The sequence below is a fragment of the Bufo bufo genome, chromosome 6 (genome assembly GCF_905171765.1).
Source record: "Bufo bufo chromosome 6, aBufBuf1.1, whole genome shotgun sequence".
Taxonomy (NCBI): domain Eukaryota; kingdom Metazoa; phylum Chordata; class Amphibia; order Anura; family Bufonidae; genus Bufo; species Bufo bufo.
Window position 1 is genome coordinate 220,071,623 of NC_053394.1, and position 26,270 is coordinate 220,097,892.

The 26,270-nt window shown below is 47.1% G+C and overlaps 1 protein-coding gene across 2 annotated transcripts in view; it reads left to right on the forward strand.

Moving 5' to 3' along the window:
* The window catches only part of LOC121004972 (pulmonary surfactant-associated protein D-like), a 112,295-nt gene that overhangs the window by 73,263 nt on the left and 12,762 nt on the right, over positions 1-26,270 (forward strand). Inside the window, exons 2-4 of one of the 2 annotated variants that reach the window (XM_040437448.1) lie at positions 1,212-1,215; positions 8,103-8,318; positions 9,050-9,166. In XM_040437448.1, coding sequence (XP_040293382.1) covers positions 8,120-8,318; positions 9,050-9,166 — 316 coding nt within the window. In that variant the 5' untranslated portion in view covers positions 1,212-1,215; positions 8,103-8,119. The remainder of the gene's footprint in view (positions 1-1,211; positions 1,216-8,102; positions 8,319-9,049; positions 9,167-26,270) is intronic. The other variant, XM_040437447.1, reaches the window with a different exon arrangement.

Here is a 26,270-nt window from a genome sequence, read left to right on the forward strand (position 1 = left end):
ATTTATTCAGTTTCCACACGGTTGAAATTAAATATTATTTTGGGACTTGTTCATTTTAATTAACCATAATATACACGTGATTACTGCAGCAATACACAAGGTATAGCAGTAATGTACCTGTGTCAATGTAAAATTGAGCTTGAGGCCTGGCCCTTAATCATACATTAACATTCATTTATTTCTAGACCTGGTTGCAAATAAAAAAAAAATTTGGGTGGTTTAATTTCATTAAGGAGTATATATACACGATTACTGCAGCATTACACAAGGTATAGCAGCAATCTACCTGTGAGTGTGAGTGTGAAATTGAGCATGAGGCCTGGTCTTTAAAGAGAGTCTGTCACCAGGCTGCTCTGCCTTCTTTTCACTTTACTCCTCCCCAGTCACTGCCTTTGTCTGCCCTCCACGTCTCTTGCCTCATCGAGGCTGGGGAGGAGTAAAGTAAAAAGAAGGCAGAGCAGCCTGGGCACCTACACACTGAACGCTGCCCCTGGGCACTTGCGAGTGCTCATTTGCATATGAACGTTTTTCCTGCTGGTGCAAGTCTAAAGAAAAGAGCAAAGGTACCGTTACAATCCTGTATAGGTGTGCTACAGAGCCATGTAAGCACTGTATATGGCCATATGGAGGTGACAGACTCCCTTTAATCATCTATTAATGTTCATTTATTTTTCCAGGGTGCAGGTTTTTAAGGTTGCAATTATATTTTAGTTTGGGGGGGAAGGAAGTTTAGTAAAGCTGCATATGTGATAACTGCAGCAATACACCAGGTAGTGCACAACACTATCTGAGAGGCACAAACATGTCAGGGTTACAGAAGGTTACAAATTAAAGATCCAGAGCCAAAATATGGCTAGCAGCAGCATCAACTATATGGACAGAAGTATTAGTAGTAGGCCGCAGTTGTCCCTGCTGGCTTTATAAAGGTGCAACGTTATAGTTGAGGAGAAAGAGATTGAGGATCGGATGGCTCACTCTTCCTTTCAGTCACAGCAGGATGATGTGGAGGTGAGATCAGAGTCTGACACCATGTCGTGGAGCCAGGGGTCACAGTGTCTTTCTTGCTCAGCCTCCAGTGTCATCACTGAGAGGGTTTTTAGTGCTGCAGGGGGTGTGGTGACACCCAAATGGACCATGTTCTCCTCTACCAGTGTCCAAATTGTCACTTTTGTCAAAATGAACGAAGCCTGAATTCAGCAGAATTTTCACACTCCTCCGACTGACTCTTATGAATAGATCTAACCTTGCTGACAGTGCCCCATCTTGCCACCATTGATGTCTGCCATCCTGCCTGCCGCCATCATGCCACTGCTGTGATCTGCCTACCATCACGTTCTGTACTGCTACTTCTGCCTGCATTATGCCACCAATGCGACCTGCCAACCATCATGTTCTGTATGGCTGCTGTTGCTGCTTCCATCATGCCACTGCTGTGACCTGCTAACCATCATGTTCTGTATGGCTGCTGCTGCCATCGCCACCATCACGCCACTGCTGCAACCTGCTGACCATCATTTTCCGTAAGGCTGCTGCCTTTCTGCCAACATGTACCATGTGGCTGCTGCTGCAGAAACCACTGACTCAGCTGCTGCTGCTCCTCGCTGTTAATCCCCTACTGCCACTACTACTATTTCTACTACTACCCATAGGCAGCCTTGTGTGTTCTTTCCACTACGACATTGCACTGCTGCTGCTCCCAATTAAAAAGCCACTTTTTCTTCTGACACAATCAGCACTTGTGCATGTCATATGGACAGGTATTCTGACCCTGTCCCCAAGCCACATTTTTTTTGTTTTATGAAAAATCATGGTGTGTTTTAAAAAAATCTCATAACAGTGTCTCTGTTTAACCCCTTAAACAGAGACACTTAAGGACCAGGCCATTTTTAGAAAATCTGACATGTGTCGCTTTATGTGGTAATAACTTTAAAGCGCGTTTACTTATCCAGGCCGTTATGAGATTGTTTTCTCACCACATATTGTACATATTGAGTCAAACAATTTTATTTTTATTTACAAAAAAATACCAAATTTACAAAAAATGTAGAACAATTTCCAAATTTCAATTTCTCTACTTTTACAATAGATAGTAATACCTCCAAAAATAGTTATAGCTTTACATTCCCCATATGTCTACTTCATGTTTGGATCATTTTGAAAATGACATTTTATTTTTTTGGGATGTTAGAAGGCTTAGAAGTTTAGAAGCAAATCTTAAAATATTTAAGAACATTTCCAAACCCTAATTTTTTCAGGACCAGTTCAGTTATGAAGTGACTTTCTGGGGCTTACATAGAAACCACCCATAAATCACCCTATTTTAGAAACTACGCCCCTCAAGCTATTCAAAGCTGATTTTACAAACTTTGTTAATCCTTTAGGTGCCCCACGAGAATTAAATGAAAATGGGAATGAAATTAAAAAATTTCACTTTTTTAGCAGATTTTACATTTTAATCAATTTTTTCTGCAACACATCAAGGGTTAACAGCTAAACAAAACTTAAAATCTATTACCCTGAATCAGGAGTTTACAGAAACACCCAATGTGTGCTCAGAAAACTGATGTATGGGTACACAGCATGCTTCAGAGTGGAAGGAGCACCATATGGCTTTTGGAGAGCGGATTTAGCTGGATTTGTAATTGGGAGCTATGTCGCATATGACATAGGTGGCCCTACAGTGGAAACCCCCAAAAAGTGACCCTATTCTGGAAATTACACCCCTCAAGGAATATTTAAAGGTGCGTAGTGAGCACTTTAACCCATGAGGTGTTTCACAGAATTATGAAACGATTGGCTGTGAAAATGAAAAATTCAATTTTTTTTCCAGAAAATGTTGCTTTACACCCACATTTTTCACTTTCACAAGGGGAAGAGGGGCAAAATGCACCCCAAATTTTGTTACTCATCTCCCCCCGAATACGCCAACACCTCAAATGTGCTCAAAAAATGTGGGCTCTAGAATCAAACAGCTAAATATTGATTTTGCTGACCTGAAATGGCAGACATGTATTTTAAGTGACCCCATTTTGGAAAGAGCCCCCCCGTATGAACATTTTTAAGTGGTAGAAAGTGTACTTTTCATCAAACAGGTGTCCCACAGAAGACAGAAACACTTGTGAAAGCATTTCAAAGCACACATTTGTGGAAAAAAATAATTGATAACAGACCCCAATTTTTTTTTATATTGGGTTAAATGAGAAAATGCACCCTAGGATGTGTTCCGCATTTTCTCCCCATTCAGAAAACACCCCATATGTGCTTGCAGCCTGCTGTATGGGTGCACAGCAGGCAAACTGCAAAATATGAATTTTGCTGCCAGGCCTGAATTGGCAGACATGGATTTTAGGTGCCATGTCACATTAAATAAATTCCTAAGGTCCCCAGAAATGAAAAACCCCAAGAAGTGACCCCATTTGGAAAGAGCACCCCAGTACAAACATTTTAAGTTGCGGAAAGGGTACTTTTCAGCAAACTGGTGTCTCAAAAAAGACAGAAACACTTGTGAAAGCATTTCAAAGGCACACATTTGTAAAAATGGAAAAATTACTAGCAGACCCCAAATTTTCACTTTCCCTAGGGGTGAAAGAAGAAAATGCACCCCAGTATATGTTCCCCATTTTCTCCCCTTTTTGCAAACACCCCATATGTGCTTGTTGCCTGCTGTATGGGCGCACAGCAGGGCTCTTGAGGCAAAGTGCAAAATATGTTTTTTGCAGGCCTGAATAAACAGACATGGATTTTTAGCTGTCATGTCGCATTAAATAAATTCCTGAGGTACCCAGAAATGAAAAACACCAAGAAGTGACCCCATTTTAGAAAGAGCACCCCCATACAAACATTTTAAGTGGTGGAAAGGGCACTTTTGAAAAAAATATGTATTGGTTGTTAGAAAGTGGATATGCAAGCGAGGTGGACTAAATCAGATATAAACTGGAAATATTACAGGGAGTTTAAAGGATGAAATTAAATTAATACTCCATGGATGAGTGGTAGATTCTGAAGCACTCCTGCATGCACAGGCCAGGTTTTTCAGGGCAGGTTTCGCAGTGGTAAATTGTGTCTTCCCTTATCCACCTTTTGGAACACACACTGCTTCTTTTTTGGGTCCTTCCCTTCCTTGCTGTCTGGGGGACTTGACCTGAAAAAAGGTTGCCCTGATACAACACGGGCACCATAACTTCCAGAAGTACTGGGACCCTCCCTGGCCTGGGTTTGAAAAATTAGGGCCTTGATTACCACCTATTGGAACTGAAAGAAAGTTCCTCTGTGGCCGGCAGAATGAAATAGCACGTACGAATTGCACATTGCCATCTGTACAATGTGTACGGCCAGCTTTTTGTACCACACTTTTGTTTTAAGTGTGGCACTGTAGGGCTTCATAAGTTGATCTGCAAGATCCACTCCTCCCATGTGCCTGTTGTAGTTCAGGATACAAACAGGGGACAGTGGTAGTAGTACCTCGTACAAGAGCAGGGGAGCTGGCGGGAAGGGACAGGGACGGAGGGTGGTTTATGGATCTGGAACAGCTGCAAATGAAAAATAGAATCTGTGCAGCTATTCCAGATGTTCTTCTTTCTTCTTCTTTTCTTCTTCTTTTCAGCAGTAAAAAGTTAAAAGTACAGTGGAGTGCATGACAAGTCCCAGCAAGCCACAAGCAGCACAGAAAGGCACAGAACCTCTCTGTATGCAGGGAAGTTCTGCCTCTTCCTGTGCAGCTATAGCGCTGCCATTAGCTGGAGCGTTGTTCCAGCCAATAGCAGCGCTGGCAGGGGACCCAAAACACTGGTGTCCCCTGCCTGACCTAGGAGGAGACAGGTGCTGACTTGTTCAACACCAGTCACCTCCGCATGACATCCTCTACCCCACCCCCTTTGCAGCTCCGTATCGCAGCCGGAGCTGTGATGGGCATGTGTGAGGAATCCGGCCAATAGCAGTGATTGGGGCTGCAGGGGGGCAGTTCAGCACCATGCTGCCCTTACCTGGCATGGCTGCCTGCCGGTAGGAGCAGGCATGGTGCTGTGATTCCCCCCCCCCCCCATCCTTCACCAGAGCCCCGCGAAGCTTGCGCCGTACATGTACGGCGCTGGTCCTTAAGTCACTTCTGGTTGCGCCGTACATGGGTCCTTAAGGGGTTAAACACTCTGTATGTTAACAGCTGTGAGACAGTGACAGGTCTCACTCAGGTTAGAGGCAAGGAAGGGGTGGATAGTGCCGTCCACACCCCTGTTCCACCACAGGTGAGACAAGCTGGAGGTAATCGGGCTGGCATAAGGCACTTCCCAGAGTGTCAGAAGGGGGGGAGTGTGTTACCTGTGGACAGAGGCCTGGAGGCTCTGTCAGTGTGGTCCAAGCCAGGAGGGCTGAGAGACCACGATTCCCCAAGAGACACTGGACTGGAGACAGTGGGCGTACTGTGCTCTGTACAGCCAGGAGGCTGTGGGACATTGGCTCAGAAAGCCACATGTGTTCACAGGGTGTGAACAGGGACTTAGGTGAGTCAGGGATCTGTTTGTTTAGTTAGAGCCCAGCCGGGCGAGTGTTTATTATTTTGTATTATTGTTTATGTTTATGCGGATGTGCCGCAATAAAGCACCGTGTTTGGATCCTAAACTTGGTGTCCTGAAGATATCTGTGAGAATGACCCCCAAATAAGAGGCAATCCCTTACACAGCATAAAACATGCGTTTACCCATAGCTATGTATGTCAGAATCACTTAGACATTTATCATTGCAGTTGTTGTGTCCCAGAGCTTGGGTAGGGGAAAGGGGAGAAAATTCATAAAAAAATTAAGGAAAAGAGAAAACAAGTTTTCCTTAAAACTAGGAGGCTAGAGGGGGTTATATACCAACTTTCAGGGCAATTGGAGCAACTTTGTTTCAGTCCAAATCGATTTGGGTCCATACCAAACTTTTTCTCAAATATTCAGACCGGACAAATCTTGAGTGGTTCGCTCATCTCTACATGTAATTAAAACTAAATGATCAGCCATTGATTGGGAATAAACAATTAACTCCTAATAATTGCCCTAAGTATTGAGTCATAGGGCTTTTATTCACGCTGAATAGTTTATGCAAGGTGAAAAGATAGGGATTAGTTTTACTTTCTACAAAAAAAAAAATACTGGCTACTATCCTTATGTTCTCAAACTAATATATAAAGCTCAGTGTATGTGTGTGTATGTGTGTATGTCCGCTAAAGGAATCCGCACTGTTGCATTTACAATCATGAATCAGGTGTCCAGAAAGGTTTTAGACGGGTCTCAGCTCTCTAGGACGTACCGTTCCTGAGATATAAAAAAAAATAAAAAATGCAAATATGGCACATCACATGACCTACATTAGCCAATAGAATCCTGCAGGTCTTTCTCTTCATATCCCAACTGCCATACACACTGTCACATGTCCCTTATCAGCCAATAGAAGCTCGCAGGTCCTTAGTCTCCACATACACACAGTTTTACACCAGGTTTCCATAACAACCCAGGCATTTTTCTTCACTGCTGTAGGTCAGCTTAAAAGGGGCATGGCGTAGTGAATGACACTGTTAAGGGAGCGGAGTGCTGTGGAGGTCACAGTTAAGAGGGCAGGTAGGGTGGCCATTTAGGCCACCCTTAAAAGATGGACTTAAAACCCCGCCCCCTGGTACTGCTAAGCCACGCCATGACCTAGTTAATTCACACCCCTCCCACTCCGCAGCCGATGGGGATTGAAAAAATTAAGGTAAACATCTACTTCTGTCAGCTGCAGGGGTTGGAGGGAGGGTGACTTTCTCTGTGCAGCTCACACTCAGACAGCACAGTGCTGCTGTCTGAGAGTGAGCTGTTGAAAATGGCATCACTGTGTCGGTCCAGGCCCTGTGCCGGACGGAGGACAGGGAGTCCGAAAGCCGGACTGTCCGGCCTAAAACCGGACCTCTGGCTACCCTAGGGGCAGGATGCTATGGAGTTCAGTTAAGGGGACAGTCCGGTATGGAGGGCAGTGTTAAGGGGCAGATTGCTGTAGAGGCCACTGTTAAGGGGGCAGGGTGTTGTGGAAATCACTGTTAAGGAGATGAGGTACTGTGGAAGTCACTAATAAAGGGGCGACTGCTGTGGAAGTCACTGTTAAGGTATGAGATGCTGTGGAGCTCTCTGTTAAGGGGGCAGGGAACGGTGGAGGTCACAGTTAAGGGGACAGTCCACTATGGAGTTCAGTGTTAAGGGGTGGGGTGCTGTAGTGGTCACTGTTAAGGAGGTGGGGTGTTGTGGAAGTCACATTTTAAGGGAACGGAGCTCTGTGGAGGTCACTGTTAAAGGGGCGGGTTATTGTGGAAATCAATGTTAATGAGACGTGGTACTGTGGAGGTCACTAATAAAGGGGAGGCCACTGCAGGTCACTGTTAAAGGGGAGGGTGCTGTGGATGTTACTGTTAAGAGGGCAGGCCACTGTGGAGGTCACAGTTAAGGGAGGAGGGGACTGTCGAGGCCACTAATAAAGGGGCAGCGGGGTACTGTGAGGTCACTGTTAAGGCAGTGGAGTACTGTGAGGTCACTGTTAAGGGAGTGTGGTACAGTGGAGGTCACTGTTAAGAGGGATCAGTACTGTGGCAGTCACTGTTAAAAGGGCAGTCACTGTGGAAGTCTCTGTAAAGGAGGCCAGGAATGGTGGAGGTCAGTTAAGGGGACGGTAACCTATGGTCAGTGTTAAGTAGCGGGTGCTGTAGAGATCACTGTTAAGGGGCGGGCCCCTGTGGAGGTCACTGTCAAGGGGGTGGGGTGCTGTGGAACTCACTGTTAAAGGGGCAGGCTGCTATAAAGGTCAAAGCTAAGGGGGTGGGCTGCTGATGAGATCCCATTTTAAGGATACGTGGCACTGTGGGGGGGCAGTGTTAAGGGGTGGGGGGATGTGGAGGACACTGTTAAGGGGGCAGGGGGATGTAGATGTCACTGTTATAGTGGATACTGTCAATATCTTTTAATGACACACACAAACATTAAATGAAATAGATTAAATATACCTGTGCAAAGCCGGGTCCTTCAGCTAGTAGTATTATAATATAGACTGTATTATTAATTTAAAACAAGTGTAAGCAGTTTTATGTAACAATTTCTTATTTTTTAGAGAAAAATCCCGAACAATGAGGTTGATACAGCTTTTCAGTTTTCTACTATATGGATTCCTCCTAAATGCACATACTACTACAGATAATGTTCGACGTGAGGAAGTTACAAGTACTTGTGCTGTTATATCCTGCAGTACACATAGCTCCAGTGGATTGCCTGGAAGGGATGGAAGAGATGGCAAAGAAGGAGCAAAAGGAGAAAAGGGAGAACGAGGTAACTGATCAATGCCTTATCACAGCAGTTCAACACTAACTTCAATTATTCATTATAGCTTTCTTTTCAGTATAAGCAAATAGACAGAAATACAAATTATGCTAGTAAAAGTAGAAAGCTGCTAGCTTTGTATTACTGTTCCCACTATTGCAGTGCATTTCATGTCCCAACTTTGCACATTTGTGGAAAGGTAAGGAGGCTAATTTATTCACCTCTGTTGAAAACTCTTAGGGCATGGAACACTGTATATTTGGCACCAGAGTTCATCTTAACAAGGTCACAGTGAGTGAGGCCACATAAATAGTGGAGTAGATGAATAGCAGAGGAATAGAAGGTCTTCATAGCAACTCTACTAGTTGCAGCAAGCATTCTCAGCTTGAACAACTTCTAATCTCTTCCAATTATTATCCATGTTACAGGACCTACATTCATGATAAGGAGATACTTATCCAGTGGTTATTCAAGCAAGAGGAGGAAAGAGAAGCACTACCACATTTACTTTGAACAAGTAGAGAGAGGTTGCGACTGAGTGGTGCCACCAGAGATGGGGGTTGCCACAAGTTGTAGTGGCAGTGGTGGCAATATTTGTTCAAGATCAAAAGATAGGCAAATGGATTGCAGCTACTGAACTTCCTTTCATAGTGCAATATCTCTAAAGTTTGGTCAATGACTATGGATTATTAGATATACTACAGTATATGACAATATTTATTTTCTGCCATCTTAAACAGGTCCACAGGGATCTCGAGGAATTCAGGGACCGCCTGGAAAACTTGGTCCTCCTGGAGTAACGGGAGAGAGAGGCTCTGTTGGGCAAAAAGGAGAACAGGGTGTCAGCGCTACTTCAGGTACAATGAGGATATTTAAAATGGTTTGATATGTCCTTTGTGTTCTAAAGGCAGGGAACTTACTAGGAATTGAGATTCCCTGATAATATCATGGATGACTGTCACTCATCATAGGGTATATCTGTGCACTTGCATTTCTAATTGTTTCAGCACATCTAAAATAGCAAAATGTAGATAATAATTTTATAGTTTATAGCCTGCAGTCATGGAGACACATACATTGACATGAAAGGATTAAAAGCTCACACATAGAATTAAAAATATTGTTTTTAAGTTGCTTCATATTTCATTTTAGATGCTTTGAAATAAATTTTGTTTTCTGGACAACTCAGCCACAAATTAGAGAAAAATATTTTTGGAGAAAATAATGCATCCATAACGTTCTTCTGTTTGATAAATTGAAAATTAAAAAAACAGAAAAGACCAAATTGCTGATTCTGTTCATTCCACCACTAAACAAATATAAAAGAGGTCAATATGTACCCCGTCGAGTACCAACGATTGTCTTATGTTGATAGAAGCATTAAAATGTTGCTGCCTGGTCTCTGAATGCTAAAACACAGAAACAAATTATTTTGTAAAGTATTCCAAACTTAGGCCTCTTTCACACGACAGTATCTCTTTTTCAGTGTTTTGCGGTCCGTTTTAAACGGATCCGTTGTTCCGTTTTTTGTTTCCGTTGTGTTTCCGTTCCGTTTTTCCGTATGGCATATACAGTGTACAGTAATTTCATAGAAAAAATTGGGCTGGGCATAACATTTTCAATAGATGGTTCCGCAAAAAACGGAACGGATACGGAAGACATACGGATGCATTTCCGTATGCATTCCATTTTTTTGCGGACCCATAGACTTTAATGGAGCAACGGAACGTGATTTGCGGCCAAATATAGGACATGTTCTATCTTTAAACGGAACGGAAAAACAGAAATACGGAAACGGAATGCATACGGAACACATTCCGTTTTTTTTTGCGGAACCATTGAAATGAATGGTTCCGTATACGGACCATATACGGACCGCAAAAAACGGCCCGCAAAACGGAAAAAATAAACGGCCGTGTGAAAGAGGCCTTAGGCTGAGTTCAAATCACTGTTTAGCTTTCCGTTCTATTGATCCGTCAGAAGAAAAGAGAGAGAAAAAAAAAACAGGATCCAGTAAAAAAACGGATCCTGTTGCATCAATTGTCATCCAATTGAGCCATTTCCATCTGTGATCCGTTTTTTTAGACGGCAAAAAAAAGTCCTGCATGCAGTACTTTTGTTTCCGTCTAAAAAAAATTATCTCAGATGGAAATGGCTCAAACGGATGACAACTGATGCAACAGGATCTGTTTAATGAAGAACAGATCAGAAGAACCGAAAGCTAAATGGTGATGTGAACTCAGCCTTAACCGAGGGCTTATTTCAGGGTAAGCCAGGGAGGAGGCACGTGATCGACGTATGGGTTAGCAGCCCATGTAGGGACGTCAAGGCAGCCAGGTGCCACTGCCAAGCAAGCTAGGGGTCACCACTCCTCCCTCTCCCTAGTGGAAGGATACTCCTCTTCCCTCCCCTCTGCACCGCACGTTTGTTACCTGCCATCTCAGACGTGATAATCATAGGCCGTCTGGCCACTAACTACACAGTATTTTTCCCTCTCTATCTGGATCTAGGTATATCACCCAGCTCCCCATAACACAACTCAGTACCTACCCCACACAGGGTTAGAGGGTATTGGCTCTTATAGGCCTTGGCACAGTCAGATTTTTCCCCAGGCTGGGAGCCCTGCTAAAAGAGTTCAGACGACATTTACCTGAGCTCCTCAGCTGGCTGCTAATTATAGTACATCTCATTAACAGCCTGGCTGATACACACAGAGAAAAAAACCTATTTCCCAAGTCTTTCTTGTTCTCACTTAGCTTCCTCTGGGTGAGATACACCATTTAAATGGCCCTCATATGGCTCTCTGGCAGCTGCACTGCCACAATACATATTACATATCATATTATGCTGTGACACAGCAACGGGTTTTGTCTGGGAAGGCGGATATTTTCCTCCCAACATGTGCAGCTGGGCTGGTTTCCAGCCAGGTGAGGTCAAATACCGGACCGAAGTTTAAGTGCTGGTCTGGGTTTTGGCAGCACCTGGCTGTCCTTAAATAGGCAGTTGGGCTCAGCAGCTGAGTCTCTGTGTTGGGATCTGAGGTTTTGTGCCGGACTGGAGGGCTGAGATCCATGTGCAGGGGAAACAGGCCCCCTAAAGCCTGCTGTGGACTACTGGAGGCAGAACTGCCAACAAGGTGACTTGTACAATATGAACTTTCCATTGTGTGTGAATTAATACCAAAGACTGCAAAGTGACATGTTGTTTTATGCAACTGCCGCAAGTGTGAATAAACAATGAAGTTTGAGTTAAGATCTTGTATTTTGCCTCTGTACTGTGTCTGCTTACCCTATCTACCAGAGCGAAACCCCACAATGCATATATAGTGGCTGCCGTCAGGGCAGTACTGGTGGTACTGTGGTCAGGGGCCTAAGGTGAGCCACTAGCCACTTTGAGTCCAGGCAGCTTCAATAATATTTACTTTAGGGCATTTGTAATGAAGCTATATCTCTTGCTCTATATGGAGTGGGGTGTAGCTGGCCAGCTAAGACCTCTCCTAGGTTGCTAACATAGCTTATATGTTTATACAGCTAGACCTGCCAATAACCACAATACAGTATCTATGTTTTTGTGTTAAAGACAAAAGCAGAGTTATTTACAGTGACTTCATGTTTTAGATGTCATATAACAAATATGATGTGTTCACAGAAGCAGAAAAGATAATTTGCCTTTAAGATTCATTATATGAATGTGAGGTAAGCTGAAACAACAGAAAGCATAGAGTTAAACTGTTGTTGCTTGGCAGGAGTCTTGACCAATCCTAGCTATCCTCAGACAGCCCAGGAGTTTTGACCAATTACAGCCAGCCTCACACACAGTTTGTGTTGGAAATTGCACTAGTAGGAGCTGCTGGAATCATTATACACAAAAGGAGAGGAACTGAACAGACATTCACTCCACTAAGAACTGTGTTTTATGGAAGTAAGAGGCCAAAATAGGTATTTAAAACAGTTATATAATGTCCCTACTGTTAATATAGTGATTAGAACTGTATACTGAACTAGTTATATATGTGTTTACTTACAGTTCCACCAATTGCAACCATTCAAATTCCATATGGCAATCCACATTATATACAACCATACCAGATCATACTCAACCAATCTGCAAATAGTTACTGCTAACTGAATACTGCAAATTGCGACTAGAGATGGCCTTGCGGTTTGCCAGGCAGTTGTTTCGCGGCAAACTTTGCTCGTTCGCAGTTCGCCGAACAGGCGAACATATGGCGATGTCCACTGGTGCCATATTCTTTTACATTGTGAAGAACTTTGACCCATGACACATCCATCTTGTGGTACAGGACAGCCAATTGAGACGTTTCAGCACATAGACATACCCTCTACCTTAAAAATAAACCCAATCTGGATGCCATTTTATATTCAGTCTTTTGCCAGTGTAGGGAGAGGTTGCTGTGTGGAGCAGGAAAAGACTGTTAGGGACACCAAACGCTAGCTAATAGGGACACAAAAGTCCTTTTAAGGACTGGTATAGGTGTGTTATCGATAGGTGTGACTTACTGAAGGGTGTAATATACTTATAATATACTTTCTAACATAGAAAGTATATTATAGTGCATTTGTATTGTGCAGCAGTTGTGTGCGGTTCTGCTGCGATACTGCAGCTACACAGAATGACAAACGCTATTGGAACAAATAATTTCTACTGGTGTGATATACCAGTTGTCCCCCCAAAAAACTGATTGAAGCAGGGGTGTTATATATCAATAATATACTTTCTATATAGTGCATTCAGGTAGTGCCGCATTTGTTTGCGGTTTTGCTGCGTTACCGCAGCTACACAGAGTGACAAACGCTATTGGAATAAATAATTTCTACTGGTGTGATATACCAGTTGCACCCAAAAAAAACACATTGAGGCAGGGGTGTGATATACCTTCTTCCCCAAATACTGCTCTTCTATAGGAACATTTGTCACAGGGTCATTTTGAAAATGACAGGCAGAGGAAGAAGCAGGCCATTCCGCAGGGGTGGTAGAGGTCGGACAGGTGCAACAGGCCGGAGCCTAAGTAGGAAGTTGCAGAAGGTGCGTGTGATTACTTCAAAGGACGCACCAGACTTAGTTGAATGGCTCACTCAGCCTTCTGCTTCTGCATCCTCCTCATCCTCTCTATCTGCACCCTCTTCACTCTCTGCTGTGTATGTAACATCCTGAAGTATGTCACTAAACTTCTGTTCCCCTGCTTCATAGTGTTAAGTGTGAATGTATCGTCATCTAGTGCAACATAACTGTGCATTTGCCAATATATGTATTCCTATGCCTGTTTATATATATATATATATGCTGTAGTTCTCAATGTACACCATCAGGTGGCAGCAGTATGCAGCAGGTCATAGGTAGTTTCTAGGCTGGAATAGACCATTCCAGGCTAGCTCCCCCCTTTCTGAGGAGGAGTGGAATGTTCCCACATCCTACTTCAGGGGGAGGAAGGAAAGTTCTAGTGAGTGTGTGAGCCAGCCCCCTGCTGGGGTAGGCTGTGTTAGTAGGAGCTCCCAGAAACAGGGATCCCAACCTTGAATCCAAGCCTCGGCTGAGGCCCAAGATCAACCTTCCCAGCCTGAGTCCTCTACCTCAGCCATATACAGCACTAAAGATCTCCAGGAAGACAACACCATACCCTGCGAGCAGTCCTGTAAGTACAGATCCAAAGACAAAGAGAAGCTAAGTACCTCATCAGCTAGTCAGGCCCAAACCAAGCAGACCAAAGACAGAGCAGAAGATAGATACCTGCCAGATTCTACTAGGTGTATGTACAAGAAGCAGAATAGATATAAATTCCTGCCACATATTGCCACTACCTGCTGGGATCCTAGACTATTGCTGTACTTGTATGGATCAAAGCTGCATACCAGCTAGTAAAGACAAGTTGGACCCTATTATCTGTGTGGATTTCCATCATTCCTCAATTACTCCTATTAACCACACTCAATTTATTGCATGTGAGCCAGGATACAGGAGTCCAGCCGTACTACAGGTAGGAGACACCGTTGACACTATACAGAGACATTATCCCCCTCTGGCATTCCTCACCTGGTACGTGAGCTTATAACATCATAAAGGGCCCTGCTACAGTACCTGCGCAAGCTGCAATTACTATTACTATTACACATATAAACTGACCCACTGCATAGCATCGCCACTGACCCAGTGTCCTGCTCATTGCATGTACATCCCCAAAGACACCAACGCCACCACCACCACCACCACCATATCCTCTCCGCTTGAGTCATATGAATTATTTTCCCATCCATTCCAAGACCTTACAGATGCGCAGCCATTCTTGGCATCGGATCAGGAAGAGGAGGTATCAACGGTCGCCGCCCAGCAGTCTGACGACAGTACCCAGATCAGCCCAAGGAGGGTCGTCCCCGCTGTTGCTGCCTACTCCGAGATCTCTAATGTCAGTGGTGGTGAAGGTGACGATGATGATGTGTTGATGGACATCACGTGGGTGCCCACAAGAGAGGAAGAGAGGAGTACAGAGGGAGAGACGGAGCGGCAGATAGGTAGGAGAAGATGGAGAAGAAGGCAGAACTTACAGTGCACAGGAGATAAAAAGCAGACTGCTAATGTATCTGGAGCGAGCCATCCACCATGCACTGTCACATCTGGCGCTCCCAGGACGCTCCGCATTTTGGGCTTTTTTTCACGTGTCAGCTGCTGACAATAGTGTTGCCATCTGCAGCCTGTGCTGTCAATGCATAAGTCGCGGTAAACCCAACACTCACCTAGGGACGACCGCCTTAAGAAGGCACCTGTCCTCCCATCACCAAGCCCAGTGGGAGCAACACCGTCAGATCCCACAAAGCCACACTCCTGGCGCTCCACGTCCTGCCTCTTCTCCTTCTCCTCTCTCCTCCCATTTGTCCTCCTCTCTACCTTCCACTGTGCCATCTTCGTGTTCATCTGGCGAAAGGCAGGCTTCTGTGGCCCAAATGTTCGAACGTAAAAAGTTGATGACACCGGATAACCATCTGACCGCTGGCTTGTCGGAACTGCTAGCCCACCAACTACTGCCATATAAACTGGTAGACTCGGAGGCCTTTAGAAAGGAAGGAAGTATTTCTCCCAGAAGGGAATCCCAGAGCTATATGGCCATGTTCAGCAGCAAGTGAATGTATCTCTAGTTCACAGTGTCGGTGCCAAGATACATCTGACCACAGACACGTGGTCTAACAAACACGGGCAGGGAAGGTACATAACTTTTACTGCCCACTAGGTGAACCTTCTGATGGCTGTCAAGCATGCAACCTGTGGCACCCGTGTGGATTTGGTGTTACCGCCACGGTAACACTCTCTCCTCCCATTTGTCCTCCACTCAACCTTCCACAGTGCGGTCATCGTGTTCATCTGGCAAAAGGCAGGCTTCCATGGCCCAAATATTCGAGCGTAAAAAAGATGATGATGCCGGATAACCCTCTTGCCCAATGGCTGACCGCTGGCTTGTTGGAACTGCTAGCCCGCCAACTACTGCCATATAAACTGTTAGAAAATTTGTGTCCATTGGCACACCGCAATGGAAGGTCCCCGGATTAAATATTTCTCCCAGAAGGGCATCTCGTAGCTATATGGCCACGTTCAGCATCAAGTGAATGTATCTCTGGCACACAGTGTTGGTGCCAAGGTACATCTGACGACAGACACGTGATCTAGCAAACACGGGCTGGGAAGGTACATGACTTTTACTACCCACTGGGTGAACCTTCTGACAGCTGTCAAGCATGCAACCCGTGGCACCCGAGTGGATTTGATGTTACCGCCACGGATTGCATGCAGGCCTGCCTCTTTTTCTCCTCCTTATACTCCATCCTCTGTCTCCTCCTCGGCTGATTCCTCCTTGTCCACTGCTACCGCCTCTTCTGCTACGCTCCCCATGCTCCCAAGAACGTATTCGATGTGCCAGGTGAGACATTGCCATGCTGTACTGCGGCTGTTGTGCCTGGAAACCAAGAGCCACACCGGGCCTGCACTGCTTTCAGCTTTGCGGTCACAGGCGGATCAGTAGCTAACCCCTTTCAATTTGACAGTTGGCAAAGTGGAGTGCGACAGCGGTGCCAATTTGCTGAGCATGCTGAAACAGGGCAAAATGACACATGTGCCGTGCATGGCACACGTCCTGAACTTAGTCGTGCAGTGATTTGTTGCCAAATACCCCAAGTCCAGGACATCTTGCGGCATGCCAGGAAAATCTGTGGCCATTTTAAAGGATCTTATACGGCCATGGTTCGCCTTGCTGACGTTCAGCTGCGACACCACCTACCCGTCAGACGTCTGATTTGTGACTGCCTGACGCAATGGAACTCCACTTTGTATATGCTTAATAGGCTGCTTACCCTTGTTTTACCTCTGTACTGCGTCTGCTTACCCTGCCTACAAGAGCAAATCCTCACAATTGGTGGCTTGGAGCGGGCACACACAGGCTGGCGTAAACACCGAAATATTTTTTCGGGTACGGCTGGATGTCCTGGAGTAAACCAGCTAAATTTAAACCTGTGTCATGTGATAAAATGGAGGCTGTAATGAAAGCTCCTGTGGAGGCTAACCAACACTAGTAAGAAACACAAGAAACAAACCACCTGCTGTTGCAACACGTGATGGATTTACAGACGGCTGGAGCGTCCCAGAGTGTCCGTGATGTCCGGAAAGCGGTCGGTGCACCATCAGATGACGTCGAAACTTACCTGGCGATGTACGAGAAGGTGGCCACAAGGGGAAATCTACCCCGAGATCAGTGGGCTGAGGTCGTCGCTCTGTTCCTGACATCCGATTCCCAGCGGGTGTATTTCGACTTGCCGGACGATTAAGCGGCTGACTACTAGAAAGTCAAGGGTGAGATTCTGGCAAGATTGGGGGTGAATGTGTTGGTCCGGGCCCAGTGGGTGCATCAGTGGGGGTTTAAGCTGGCTGAGCCCATAAGACCCCAGTATTATAACTTACTTAAACTCTTGCAAAAGTGGCTACAGCCTGACGTGCTGAGCCCCACTGCTATGCTGGACTGTCTGTTGGCTGATATGTTCTTGAGGGCTATGCCACCCCCTCTCCAGCAATGGATCGGCCAGGTCTCTCCAGGTAATGCTCTCGAGATGGTCGACCTGGTGGAGCGCTATGAGGCTATCTGGAATCTACAGGGGAGTTGTTTTGGGAGGGGGGTAGTCAAATGCCGTAACTCTACACCCCAGACCCGCCCGGGATGGACCCCCTGTGGACCCAGTTCCGATAGTCTGTTGGCGGTGTCGGGAGCCTGGTAATGTTCAAGCTGACTGTCCACATCAGGTTGAACCCATGGACACGAACTATGGCTTCCGTCAGTGGTTATATGCTAGGAAGCTGTGTGCAGCGGGTGCCCCGGAGACTCTGAATCACCTGTGCCAGGTGGAGGTGGGACACACTCCAGCGGAGGCTCTGCTGGACTTGGGGAGTCTGGTGACCCTGGTAAGGGCTCCCCTGGTACAGTCCACTGAGTATACTGGCTGGAAAGTCGGGGTCATGTGTATTCATGGAGACTTAAAAGACTATCCCACTGCTATGGTGATTCCATCGCCGGTTGCCGGCAGGTGGATCCACGAGGTGGCTGTCGCCACCAATCTACACTACGTACTTTTAATAGGGAGACACTTCCCGGGCTTACCAGCACTGTGGCCTGCTACGAGAGTGACTGATACCCATGAGACAGAGGTAACCCTAGCAGAGTGGCCCAGCCCAGGATGGAGACCAGAACCCTGGGAACCTGAGACCAAAGGGCCAGCGGTAGGGGTGACCGCCACTTCTGTGGAAGAGGGGGAGACAACCCCGCTAAGTGTGATGGTGGGAGACATGGAGGACTTGCCACCGGGACCTGAGCTGGCAGGCCTCAATGTCTCCGGGGATAATTTTGGTACCACCCAACACCGGGACCCAACCCTATCCCGAGCCTGGGAAAATGTATTAATAGTAGATGGTGAACCACAACAACCAGGGGCAGATTCGGTGTTCCCCCATTTTGTGGTTCATCAGGAGATGTTGTACCGAGTAAACCCGCTGCAAGGTGAATCCATTGAACAGTTGGTGTTGCCCAGGCTTATCGCAAACTCGTGTTAGAGTTAGCCCACCAACATGTTCTCGGGGTTCATCTGGGAATGCAGAAGACACAGGACCGGATAATGGTTTTACTGGCCCAGTGTGTTTAGGGAGGTGGAAGAATTCTGTAAGTCTTGACCGACCTGCCAGGCAACTAGCCCCCAGCACCTTTTTCGCAGTCCCTTGGTACCTCTCCCGATCATCGAGGTGCCGTTTGAGCGAATCGCTATGGACCTTGTAGGCCCAATATTGAAGTACGCTAGAGGACACCAACACATCTTGGCCTTCCTGGACTACGGCACTCGGTACCCGGAGGAGGTGCTACTGCGACATACATTGGCGAAGCTTATAGCTAAGGAGCTAATGGAAATGTTCTCCCGAGTGGGGCTACCTAAAGAGGTTCTGACTGACCAGGTGACCCATTTTATGTCCAAGATCATGAGGGAACTCTGTAAGTTGCTGCATATCAGACAGTTACAGACGTCCGTGTACCATCCGCAAACGGACGGACTGGTTGAAAGGTTTAACAAAACTCAAAAAACTATGTTAAAAAGGGTGGTGTCTAAAGATGGGAAGGATTGCGACCTTCTTCTGCCCTATCTCATGTTCGCTGTGCGAGAGGTACCCGAGGCTTCTACTGGGTTCTCGCCCTTTGAATTGCTTTATGGCAGACATCCTCGAGGTCTGTTGGACTTGGCCAAAGAGGCATGGGAACAGCAACCTACTCTGCATAAAAGGGCCCTGGAGTATGTTATGAAGATACAACAGCGGATAGAGACCATTTTGCCTCTTGTCAGGGAGCATATGGAGGCCGCTCAGTGAGCCCAGAGCCGGATCAATAATTGGCAGGCTCGGGTACGGATCTTTAATCTGGTTAATCGGGTTTTGGTTCTGGTACTGACCGTGGACAGTAAGTTCCTGGCTAGATGGCAGGGACCCTGCCCTACAAGGTACTCGAGAAAGTTGGAGAGGTAAATTGCAAGGTACACCAGCCAGGATGGCGGAAGCCAGAGCAGGTTTACCATGTTAATTTACTTAAACCTTGGAAAGATAGGGAGACCTGTACTGAAGACAGCCCGCGGCCAGGTTTTCTAGGAGAAGAGGTACCGGCCCCTCTGTCTGATGCAAGGAAAGCAGTTGCCACAGTAAAAATTGCTGATAGCCTCTCCTCTAAACAGGCTCAGGAGACCAGGGAATTCGTTAGTCGGAACACAGATGGACACACTTCCACAATCCAGCATGACATTGTCACTGAGCCTCAGGCAACAGTCTAATTAAAGACATACCGGGTACCCGAGGCTCGGCGACAAGTTATCTTGGAGGAAGTGCAGCTCATGCTGTGGCTAGACGTCATCGAGGAGTCTAAAAGTGAGTGGGCTAGTTCTATAGTCTTAATACCCAAGCCGGATGGGATGTTACGGTTTTGTAACGATTTTCATAAGCTGAAAGAAATATCTAAATTCGATGCATATCCCATGCCTCGGGTGGACCTCACCAAAGGTTACTGGCAGGTACCCTTGATGAAGGCTGCCAAAGAGAAAACTTCCTTCATTACACCAGAGGGTCTGCACCAATATAAGGTGTTACCTTTCGGTCAGCATGGCGTCCCTGACACTTTTCAACGTCTAATGGACATTGTGCTTCGTCCACATCGGCGGTATGCCTCAGCTTACCTGGATGATATTGTCATTCACAGTACCGATACAGTATAGTGGAGAGAGAGTGCCTGGCCATCAAGGGGGCACTCGAGTCTCTCCACTATTATCTGTTGGAGAGAAAGTTCCATCTGGCGACCCACCACTCCCCTCTTAAGTGGATGAGCTAGGCCAAAGAGAGCAATGCTCGGGTCACCAGATGGTTCTTGTCCTTGCAAAATTTTAAGTTTACAGTAGAACACAGGGCAGGCCGGTTAAAGGGAAACGCGGATGCCCTGTCCCGGGTACACTGTCTGGCGTGTGTTCACCTCCTCAGGGTTGAACAAACGGGGGCGGGGGGTGGTATGTGACATAGCAAAGTGTTTTGTTTGGGAAAGGCAGGTATTTTCCTCCCAACATGGGCGGCTGGGCTGATTTCCAGCCAGGTGAGATCAAATACCGGACCGGAGTTTAAGTGCCTGCCCGGGTTTTGGCAGCACCTGGCTGTCCTTTAAATAGGCAGCTGGGCTCAGTAGTAGGGATGAGCGAACCCGAACTGTATAGTTCGGGTTCGTACCGAATTTTTGGCGGACCCGAACCCGAACATTTTCGTAAAAGTCCGGGTTCGGTGTTCGGCGCTTTCTTGGCGCTTTTTGAAAGGCTGCAAAGCAGCCAATCAACAAGCGTCATACTACTTGCCCCAAGAGGCATGGCTGTGATTGGCCAGTGCAGCATGTGACCCAGCCTCTATTTAAGCTGGAGTCACGTAGCGCTGCACGTCACTCTGCTCTGATCAGTGTAGGGATAGGATGCAGCTGCTGCTGTTAGGGTGAGATTAGGCAGTGATTTATTTACTGAAGTGATCGATATACAGCTGTGTATCATACAACCTCTGCTATTCAATTGCTCACTGTTTTAAGGCTGCCCAGAGCATTTTTCAGTCACTTTTTTCTGGGGTGATCGGCGGCCATTTTGTGTCTTGTGGTGCGCCAGCACAAGCTGCCACCAAGTCCATTTTTAACCATCAATAGTGTGTTTTTTGCTATATCCTACATCAGGGGCTTGGCTGTGCTTGCTATTTTATTGAGGGGTAAAATACAATTGCCAAAATAGCAGTACCCTAAATCTGGTGTTTCAGCTGTGGCTAGCCAATTGTAATACTGTCTGCTGTCTGCCGAAGCACAGTTTTTGTTCTGGGTTGAATACAATTCCCAACTTAGCAATTCCCTAAATAATTGTTTTCTGCTGTATCAGGAAAAGTTTAAATCTATCCATAAAAGGGTATATTAGATTGAAGGTGCTGATAGGGTCATCCTCAACAACTTCACACGCTACCGTGCATTTCCAAGTCTAATTCTGTCCGTAAACGTATACCTGTCATCCAGGGCCTAAATACTAGGCCTACAATTTATATTCAGCTAAATCTGTTGTTACTGCTGTGCCTGTATTAGTGTAATACGGTACCTAAATAGATAGCCAGATAGTGTTAGGTGCCTGTAAAAAAAGGCCTGAATTTGAATTCAATACATTGGGCCAAATAATTTTTTTCTTATTGTGGTGAACGGTAACAATGAGGTAAACATCTAGTAAGGGACGCGGACGCGGTCGTGGTGGTGTTAGTGGACCCTCTGGTGCTGGGAGAGGACGTGGCCGTTCTGCCACAGCCACACGTCCTAGTGAACCAACTACCTCAGGTCCCAGTAGCCAGCAGAATTTACAGCGATATTTGGTGGGGCCCAATGCCATTCTAAGGATGGTAAGGCCTGAGCAGGTACAGGCATTAGTCAATTGGGTGGCCGACAGTGGATCCAGCACGTTCACATTATCTCCCACCCAGTCTTCTGCAGAAAGCGCACAGATGGCGCCTGAAAACCAAGCCCATCGGTCTGTCACATCACCCCCATGCATATCAGGGAAACTGTCTGAGCCTCAAGTTATGCAGCAGTCTCTTATGCTGTTTGAAGACTCTGCTGGCAGGGTTTCCCAAGGGCATCCACCTAGCCCTTCCCCAGCGGTGGAAGACATAGAATGCACTGACTCACAACCACTTATGTTTCCTGATGATGAGGACAAGGGAATACCACCTCAGCACGTCTCTGATGACGAAACACAGGTGCCAACTGCTGCGTCTTTCTGCAGGGTGCAGACTGAACAGGAGGTTAGGGAGGAAGACTGGGTGGAAGACGATGCAGGGGACGATGAGGTCCTAGACCCCACATGGAATAAAGGTCGTGCCATTGACTTTCAGAATTCGGAGGAAGAGGCAGTGGTGAGACCGAGCCAACAGCGCAGCAAAAGAGGGAGTGGGCAAAAGCAGAACACCCGCCGCCAAGAGAGTCCGTCTGCTACTGGTCACCGCCATCTGGGACGAGCACCCCAAAGGCAGCTTCAAGGAGTTCCCTGGCGTGGCAGTTCTTCAAACAATGTGCTGACGACAAGACCCGAGTGGTTTGCACGCTGTGCCATCAGAGCCTGAAGCGAGGCATTAACGTTCTGAACCTTACCACAACCTGCATGACCAGGCACCTGCATGCAAAGCATGAACTGCAGTGGAGTAAACACCTTAAAAACAAGGAACTCACTCAGGCTCCCCCTGCTACCTCTTCTGCTGCTGCCGCCTCGGCCTCTTCCTCTGGAGGAACGTTGGCACCTGCCGCCCAGCAAACAGAGGATGTACCACCAACACCACCACCTCCGTCACCAAGCATCTCAACCATGTCACACGGCAGCGTTCAGCTCTCCATCTCACGAACATTTGAGAGAAAGCATAAATTCCCACCTAGCCACCCTCGATCCCTGGCCCTGAATGCCAGCATTTCTAAACTACTGGCCTATGAAATGCTGTCATTCAGGCTGGTGGACACAGACAGCTTCAAACAGCTCATGTCGCTTCCTGTCCCACAGTATGTTGTTCCCAGCCGCCACTACTTCTCCAAGAGAGCCATGCCTTCCCTGCACAACCAAGTATCCGATAAAATCAAGTGTGCACTGCGCAACGCCATCTGTGGCAAGGTCCACCTAACCACAGATACGTGGACCAGTAAGCACGGCCAGGGACGCTATATCTCCCTAACTGCACACTGGGTAAATGTAGTGGCGGCTGGGCCCCAGGCGGAGAGCTGTTTGGCGCACGTCCTTCCGCCGCCAAGGATCGCAGGGCAACCTTCTTTGCCTCCTGTTGCCTCCTCCTCCTACTCAGCTTCCTCCTCCTCTTCTTCCACCTGCTCATCCAGTCAGCCACACACCTTCACCACCAACTTCAGCACAGCCCGGGGTAAACGTCAGCAGGCCATTCTGAAACTCATATGTTTGGGGGACAGGCCCCACACCGCACAGGAGTTGTGGCGGGGTATAGAACAACAGACCGACGAGTGGTTGCTGCCGGTGAGCCTCAAGCCCGGCCTGGTGGTGTGCGATAATGGGCGAAATCTCGTTGCAGCTCTGGGACTAGCCGATTTGACGCACATCCCTTGCCTGGCGCATGTGCTGAATTTGGTGGTGCAGAAGTTCATTCACAACTACCCCGACATGTCAGAGCTGCTGCATAAAGTGCGAGCCGTCTGTGCGCGCTTCCGGCGTTCACATCCTGCCGCTGCTCGCCTGTCTGCGCTACAGCGTAACTTCGGCCTTCCCGCTCACCGCCTCATATGCGACGTGCCCACCAGGTGGAACTCCACCTTGCACATGCTGGACAGACTGTGCGAGCAGCAGCAGGCCATAGTGGAGTTTCAGCTGCAGCACGCACGGGTCAGTCGCACTGCGGAACACCACCACTTCACCACCAATGACTGGGCCTCCATGCGAGACCTGTGTGCCCTGTTGCGCTGTTTCGAGTACTCCACCAACATGGCCAGTGGCGATGACGCCGTTATCAGCGTTACAATACCACCTCTATGTCTCTTTGAGAAAACACTTAGGACGATGATGGAAGAGGAGGTGGCCCAGGAGAAGGAGCTCTGACATGTCGGGGTAGTTGTGAATGAACTTCTGCACCACCAAATTCAGCACATGCGACCGTGATGCCCATAGTTAAAGAGGATCTGCAAAGAGCTCAGAAGGCTCAAAGCAGAATCTACAACAGATCTGCCAAAGTAAGGGGCTTTAATCCCAGGGATAGAGTCCTGATCTTAATTCCCACCGTAGAGAGTAAGTTTCCGGCAAAGTGGCAGGGTCCCTATGAGATTGTGGAAAAAGTGGGCGAGATAAACTATAAGGTGAACCAACCAGGAAGGAGAAAACCCTTCCAGATTTACCATGTAAATCTGATCAAGCTGTGGAAAGATCGGGAATCCATGGTGGCCACACAGACCATGACTAAGGAGGTGTCGCAACCAATTCCCCCGGTAAAAATTAGTGAGGCATTGTCAGGGCACCAGAAACAAGTAGTAAAGGAGTTTCTGCAGAAAAAAAAAGATAGAACATTACGTGAGAACTGAGCCCCACAGTAAGGTGAATCTAAAGCCCTAAAGGATACCAAAAGCGCCCAGAAAAGCGGTATCCTCGGAGGTCAAGCACATGCTTGAATTAGGGGTCATTGAGGAATCTACCAGTGAGTGGTCGAGCCCTATTGTATTAATCCCGAATCCAAATGGGACTTGGAGGTTCTGTAATGATTAGATGAACTGATTGAGAGGCTTGGGAAAGCAAGGTACATCACAACCCTTGACCTTGCAAAGGGTTATTGGCAGATACTATTGTCAGATGGGGCTAAAGAAAAGAGGGCATTCTCCACTCCAGAGGGTTACATGAAGCCTCTGTCACTTTTCAGAGGTTGATGAACCTAATCTTGAGGCCACATTGGGACAACGCTGCCACTTACCTTGATGATGTGGAAAAGTCACCTCTGTAAAGTGCAGGCCATGATAGTCTTCATTAGTGATGCTGGCCTAACAATAAACCCTGAGAAGTGTGCAGTAAGGCTAGAGGAAGCAAAATACCTGGGATACATTATCGGTAAAGGGCTTTTTAAACCCCAGGTCGATAAAGTAGAGGCAATACAAAACTGGCCTAAGCCCTTAACGAAAAAACAAGTCATGGCCTTTCTTGGCATAACTGGGTACTACAGCCGGTTTGTACCAAATTTTGCCTCGATGGCAGCCACATTGACTGACTTAACGAAAGGCCCTAAGTCCGTAATGGTGAAGTGGACCCCAGAAGTAGAAAAGGCTTTTCAGAGCCTAAAGTCTGCCCTCTATCAACAACCAGTGCTCATTTCTAGAGTTTAGCGAACACCTGGATGTTCGGGTTCGAGAAGTTCGGCCGAACTTCCCGGAAATGTTCGGGTTCGGGATCCGAACCCGAACCGAACTTCGTCCCGAACCCGAACCCCATTGAAGTCAATGGGGACCCGAACTTTTGGGCACTAAAAAGGCTGTAAAACAGCCCAGGAAAGAGCTAGAGGGCTGCAAAAGGCAGCAACATGTAGGTAAATCCCCTGCAAACAAATGTGGATAGGGAAATGAATTAAAATAAAAATAAAAAAAATAAAAATGACCCAATATCAATTGGACAGAGGTCCCATAGCAGAGAATCTGGCTTCACGTAACGCGGCGGGTGTTCTGATTTTGCCCACTGCTCCCTCTTTTGCTACGCTGTTGGGTCGGTCTCACCACTGCCTCTTCCTCTGAAAGTCAGTGGCACGACCTTCATTCCATGTGGGGTCTAGGACCTCATCGTCCCCTGCATCGTCTTCCACCCAGTCTTGATCCCTGACCTCCTGTTCAGTCTGCACACTGCAGAAAGACGCAGCAGTTGGCACCTGTGTTTCGTCATCATCAGAGACGTGCTGAGGTGGTATTCCCATGTCCTCATCATCAGGAAAAATAAGTGGTTGTGCGTTAGTGCATTCTATCTCTTCCACCCCTGGGGAAGGGCTAGGTGGATGCCCTTGGGAAACCCTGGTAGCAGAGTCTTCAAACAGCATAAGAGACTGCTGCATAACTTGAGGCTCAGACAGTTTCCCTGATATGCATGGGGGTGATGTGACAGACCGATGGGCTTGGTTTGCATGCGCCATCTGTGCGCTTTCTGCAGAAGACTGGGTGGGAGATAATGTGAACGTGCTGGATCCACTGTCGGCCACCCAATTGACTAATGCCTGTACCTGCTCAGGCCTTACCATCCTTAGAATGGCATTGGGCCCCACCAAATATCGCTGTAAATTCTGCTGGCTACTGGGACCTGAGGTAGTTGGTTCACTAGGACGTGTGGCTGTGGCAGAACGGCCACGTCCTCTCCCAGCACCAGAGGG